The following is a 6,000-nucleotide window of genomic DNA, read 5'->3' on the forward strand; positions in this document are numbered from 1 at the left end:
ATATGGAAAGCGCGTATACGCCCATCCCATATATGGAAAGGCGCTTATATGCTCATTCTATATATACTGCCGGTAAGCTGCACATGCTCCACACCTTCGAACCGCGGGAAAATTATCCGGAAGTCTAAGCGTCAAAACAGCTGATGGACAGCCACGCTGCTTTTCGTTTTCATACAGGACGCGTTGCTGACGAGCTGTGTCAAGAATATCTTGCTCACGCTCTCGCCCGAAAAGGTTTCGGGAACACCATTCCTCGTACAATGGCCGACGCGTGTCGTACGGCAGACACATCACGTATCTTCAAGCTTCTACGACCTCTAGCCGATGCATTCGAAGACATGAATCCGGACGTGTTTCACGACTTGGTAACGAGTCTCCACGTTACGGCCGAAACGGCGTACACAAAGTTTGTCGGTGTGGCAACGGAACTCTTTGCCGACGGGGTAAAGTGGGGCAGAATAGTTGGTCTGTACGCTCTAGCGGGGGCTGTGGCGGTCGAGTGCGTGCGACGAAACTGGACGCGCTTTATTCGTTTGATTTGCGAATGGGTTTCTATGTTTATACGACAGTATTTGTTCGATTGGATCGTAGACCATAACGGTTGGGTATGAGGAGACATTAGATACTAGGAATGTGTAATTTGATGTTGATATTGACTGTTTTAATATATTTAGGACGGATTTATAGAGTTTTATTTGAGAAGGCAGCAAGAAGGAAATGACCATTTTTGGACGTTAACAACAATTGGTGGACTAGTGGTGATGGGAGGTCTACTGACTGCTGCATTTGCATTTCGAAAGTAACGGTAAGGGACTTGTGATAGTTCTAGATACTGAAATGAATGTGTGTATGGTTCAGGTGCTGTTGTGTTGCGAGCTCTATTGGCGTGCAATGCTGCTGCGAAATTGTATGGCCTGCAAAGGTGGTTTTCATGCTACTTCTATGTTGCAGCTACACAGTACTGTTACAGAACATTAGTAGTTAGTAAATTTTATTGGTTAATCGAATTTTATTCGAGTTATTTTGCACTGTTTCTTTTATTTGAGTTTTATTATGTATTTGCACTAACTGATGTTGTAATGAAGTAACTAAGTTCTGTACACATTATGTTGTTAGTGAGAACTACAGTAGATGCTGTTTGAATACTAGATACTACTTATGTTCATTTGATGGAGTTTGTGTTTCCCTAGTAGTTAATTAGGTCACTTGGCATGCTGCTACTAAATGTCCCCAATTATGTGTTCATGCATGTGCTATTAGACAAATCATTTACATTGACTGTTTGTCGTCTAGGCACCTCAGGTCAACTAAAACATTTGCTTTCCCGTATGATGTTGAATGTCCTAACTAAAGGAACACTAGCTATAAATGGATGGCTTAGCTATGTCACTATTGTTACTGAAAACAGTGGTATTCTGCTCACCATTGCTCAGACGCACGATGTGATGCTAGTAACTGGTGGAAATCAGTTCTTTCTACTGTCTCAAGTTCCACTGCACTCGTATCTCTACTTTGAGGAAAGTCTGCAGACAAGCTATATGATCGTATAGTATTTGGTTAATTAAACCGTAATTGTTCTAAATTTAGTTAGATTTGTTGTTATTGAAGAACTTGCATGGTGTTGTTGGACTGTAAAGCTTTTTACCAGATGTCCGGGCTTTTGGTTTTTGCGCGTGCGCATGAAACATCGTCAAAAACGGCCACTCTAGCTAAGGAAGTGTGCAGCTCAAGATGCCTACTGGAGAGGAATGTTTACAAAATTGAACCAGTTTGAAAGAATAAATAAACATAATTAAATCGAAAAATCACTTTGCATTTCAAGACCTCGGAAAAACTAAGATTCGTAGAGAAATTCTAAATTACTTTGGAGTCTCGAAAAGAAACAGTCTCAAAAAATATTAGGAGCACTAGGGTATGTCAATAAAGTGTTGTGTACACACATATCATTGTATGAATGCATGCATGTACATGTCATTTTGGCTCTAGAGCGTTGTTACTACTGAAAAATTTACAAACCTTGCAGTCTTGAATGATTACTGCGTCACATAAAAATTCATTCATTTCACATAAAAATTGATTCTGCAGAAAACCTTTCACGAACTGTACTCTGTAAAATGCAAATACAATGTGTAGAATAATGCAGTACCGGTATGTACATCCGGGATGTGTGACAGTGCTCCCACGTGATTACGTACAACGGCGAGAAGCAACTAGATATATACCCCAGAAAGGTAAGAATTCAATACTTGCTATAAACATGAGGTACACGTACTGTACATATAGCACGAAACGGCTTTCGATTTTATTTCAGAGGGTTACATGCTACACGTCACCTCACTGATCCCTAGACGATGACTGAGCAATTCAGATTTGATGGGAGCGCGTCAGCCAGTGTCGATGCTTACTTGGAGTATCGACGGTACAGTCCTAATTCTGCTATCCTTGTCTGTATCATCATCATCGTTACCTAGCAACGTGTGGTACGTCTGATAGAATAGTTGGTGACGACGACGGAGGGCGTCTGATGTCACCAGAAGAGTATGAGAGATACAAGCGAGACGTGTTGCCGATTCGAACGAAAAACCGGCTGTACGTGAGCTGGACTTCTCCCACCGGCATGGACTGTAAACTGATTGGTCCAGAAACGATGTGCTTTTGCCAACACAGGTGATTGCAATAAATGTTGTTGTAATGAAACTAATACGTACAGAAGTAGTTGATTGATGCCTAACCATTAGACTTTGGCGGCGGAAACAAAGTGGTCAGGCCTAACGCGCGCTAAAAAGCGTGGTCCTAACACGTCATCGCCTACTTGATTCCTTCCAGCTTTATTACAGTATTAAGTTTAGGAGTATAAACGATTAGATAGCTAATATATTTATCAAAGACTGCATTGGTATTAGCCTGGCCATATTTGATGAACATATTGATTCATAACGATGGCTGCTGGCTGTGATGTACGTGCACCACTAGCATGCACCACTAGCATGCAGACATTTTACCTCGGAGACCCGAGTGATCATACAGCTCGCAGTCATAGAACATTATAGATCAAAAGTTTTCGTCAACTATGGCCAGGCGATTAGACCAATGCAGTTTGATAAATATATTAGCTATTTAATCGTTTATACCCCTAAACAGGAAGTAGGTGCCAATAGTCGATTGGAGTGGCCAGGTCACGGCTGACCGGTTCCACGACTCCTGCCCTAGGATTAACATATAAGAGACTTTCTATTAGAAAATGTTGGTTTAATTAATTGATCTGAAACTGATTTGCTGTCATTGCTCCATTAGACTTGTAGATACAACAACAAACGTAAAAATCCTTTTGGTTTAGATACAAGCAGCACAAAACCGATTTCAAGGAGTTACCGTCGTCGCGACCGATTCTGGTCAACTGCCGAGTCAAAGGGTGTTCGTGTTTCTCATATACTTATGCTCCCATGAATGGCACCCAGTCTGTTCGATGTCACTGCAAGCATTATGCATCCGATCATGGGGCCATGGCTCCTCATCGGTGTACGTTAAGTGCCTGTTTGTGCAAAGGTTTTCAGACATCGTTTACCTGTGGGTGTGGCTACAAAAGCAGTGAACATCAAACAGTCGTTGAGACACGTGAAGAGAGGAAAGAACGAGGTCATCCTGTAGGACAGGAAGGAGTGCCATATGCTGCTATGGGAGGACTAACGGGTTTCAGTTCCCTAATGGATGGATATTTGAGACTGGATGACAGCGGCATTGGGGCACCAAGTAAAGAATGGCTGGAAGAACCAAGAAGATCACGTAGCTCAACTAAACAGCAATTGAAGTCTTAGTGAAATATTGAGTAGTTAATTGAGATTAAAAACTCGAGGAATTCGCGTAGACTTGTGAAGAACGTGTGGTTTTTGGCTGTTGATCATAACTAGAACAAACGTGTTTTGACTGTCTTTTTTCAGTTGTCCTTCTGTTCAAACTTCAATCAAACAGATAGGCCCAAGCACATGCCTCACTCTGAACCATTCGATTGACCAAATTCTACCAAACTTTTCTGGCTATCGATTCAGCCGATTGTATTCAGATCTGACAGCACACACACACACACACACACACACACACACACACACACACACACACACACACACACACACATGCACGTGCGACACATTCCATATCACAACAAATCAACCAAAACGTACAACATTTCAGTTGCATACCCACAGGTGCACACTGTCTGCATTACTAGTCTGTCAGTTGATCAGAAAAGCACCAAAGAATGTGTACTCTTTATTGAAGTAGTAGCGGTTGTGAATTTCAATATTTATCGATAGCTTGTTTCCCTTCTTCAAATAAAAGACACGTCCCATGTAATGAGTGCGCTGATCATTTCGCTGCTGATGGTATCGAGTGGCATAGGCATACTGTTTATCATTTATGCTGATGCTAAAACCAGCATAACGGTATTTGGCCTTGTAATCTGCGTTGTTGTTGGTGTAATACATCTGTACGTAGACATAGTAAAATCCATCTGTGGGTACAGTGATAGAACCGTTGCTGTAGTTCATGCCGCCATGGAGTCGAGAAAAGAAGGTACCATTTCTGCCATCCCATTTTGTCACAATTCCTACCCAATACAATTACTGCAACACTCGTCTCACCAAATGACAATCACATCAATACAAACCAGGGTCGTAGTAGTCGTTATCAGCTAATCCTGAACCGGACAAGTGAGCAACAGGCCTCTCCTGTGAATGAGCAGCAACAGGTCTATCCCTTCCCTGAGAGTGTACAAGGTAAGCAATGACAGTACATCACTTGACAAACCATCACTCTTACCAAGACAAGTTGCTGTAACTCCTCAATCTAAATCATTGAAAGAAATTTACTTTAATTTTTAATATTGACTCCAACATGATGAATTGTAACAAAATAGTTACTTTACACAGTACCATACTCGCTTGATAAATTACCCCACTCCCATGTAGGGGCGTCATGAGCCCCTTTGAATTGGGGGAGATTTCATCACAAACTGCTGCCATTTTAATTTTAACTAAATATGGTTGGTTTGTTATTGATTAATCTGTGACAGAAGTAGCCAGAGCAACATGCACACAAATGATCACAACAATGTGTATCAAGCGAGTCAACTACAACACCATCCAACATTATTTCTACTTGCAAGCAACAAAATTTCCAAATTATTGTCTTCGACCATCGTTCACTGAAACGAAGTCCAATTAGATAGTGTCCAGTATTAGAGGGGCGATGCCCCCAGTCCCGATATTGGAAGGGCAGCCATCCCCCTGGTTTTGCTGCCCCTGTCATGATTGACCAGTCAGAGGCCAAGTATGGGATTGGGGCTTTTCTAAAAAATTGACACCTATAAAGTTGTTCATTGCGGAAATGATTGATTAATAAACTTAAACAGCATGCTGATACACTAAACCTAGAGCTTCAAACCACCACTACTACCTAAAATATAGAAATGTAATCTTCTATTGTATCTGAGTCATCAAAACCTTCAACAATTGGTCGACAGGCGTGCAAAAGTTGAACTACAGGTGCAAATCTAGCAAACAGTCACTGTGGAAAGTGCCTATTAGCATTAATTAAAGGACATAGCTATAGGTGTGGAATATTTTAGAGGCTTGGCCAAAGTTGGGGCTGGGGGCTTACGTGAGCCCTGGGGTAATAATCAATTGAGTATGGTATAAATTTTTATATAGTATTAATATAGGGTGTCCCAAAAACGTATACACAGCTTGAATACTGATAAATACGATGTTTATTAAGATATATCGAGGGGATTCTATAATCAAGACAATTAAATCTTTGGATCAGAATGGTCATCAGTTCAAACACTTGCAACTTGAGTTTATCTACAATTTTAAATGTGTGTGTGTGTGTGTGTGTGTGTGTGTGTGTGTGTGTGTGTGTGTGTGTGTGTGTGTGTGTGTGTGTGTGTGTGTGTGTGTGTGTGTGTGTGTGTGTGTGTGTGTGTGTGTGTGTGTGTGTGTGTGT

The 6,000-nt window shown here is 41.4% G+C and overlaps 2 protein-coding genes across 2 annotated transcripts in view; one reads left to right on the top strand and one right to left on the bottom strand.

The window, feature by feature from the left end:
• Positions 1–2,174: 2,174 nt before the first annotated feature.
• LOC134193102 (protein FAM221A-like) lies at positions 2,175–3,937 on the top strand. Its single transcript, XM_062661890.1, has 4 exons — positions 2,175–2,231; positions 2,312–2,419; positions 2,494–2,667; positions 3,338–3,937. The coding sequence occupies exons 2-4, from the start codon at positions 2,352–2,354 to the stop codon at positions 3,813–3,815; spliced, it is 720 nt and encodes a 239-aa protein (XP_062517874.1). The 5' UTR covers positions 2,175–2,231; positions 2,312–2,351; the 3' UTR covers positions 3,816–3,937.
• Positions 3,938–4,026: 89 nt separating this feature from the next.
• Positions 4,027–6,000, bottom strand: part of LOC134192878 (uncharacterized) — a 17,473-nt gene continuing 15,499 nt past the window's right edge. Inside the window, exons 12-14 of the mRNA XM_062661634.1 lie at positions 4,816–4,842; positions 4,664–4,757; positions 4,027–4,603 (exon numbers count right to left, since the gene is read on the bottom strand). Of these exons, the coding sequence (XP_062517618.1) occupies positions 4,230–4,603; positions 4,664–4,757; positions 4,816–4,842 (495 nt within the window). The 3' untranslated portion in view covers positions 4,027–4,229. The remainder of the gene's footprint in view (positions 4,604–4,663; positions 4,758–4,815; positions 4,843–6,000) is intronic.

The sequence above is a fragment of the Corticium candelabrum genome, chromosome 17, assembly GCF_963422355.1.
Source record: "Corticium candelabrum chromosome 17, ooCorCand1.1, whole genome shotgun sequence".
NCBI lineage: Eukaryota > Metazoa > Porifera > Homoscleromorpha > Homosclerophorida > Plakinidae > Corticium > Corticium candelabrum.

Bases quoted from the DNA above. Each gene is read 5' to 3' on its own strand.
- LOC134193102 (XM_062661890.1), top strand. From the start codon at position 2,352: ATGACTGAGCAATTCAGATTTGATGGGAGCGCGTCAGCCAGTGTCGAT. The intron at 2,420-2,493 runs GTACAGTCCTAA...TACGTCTGATAG, and splicing joins GCTTACTTGGAGTATCGACG to AATAGTTGGTGACGACGACG. The intron at 2,668-3,337 runs GTGATTGCAATA...CTTTTGGTTTAG, and splicing joins ATGTGCTTTTGCCAACACAG to ATACAAGCAGCACAAAACCG.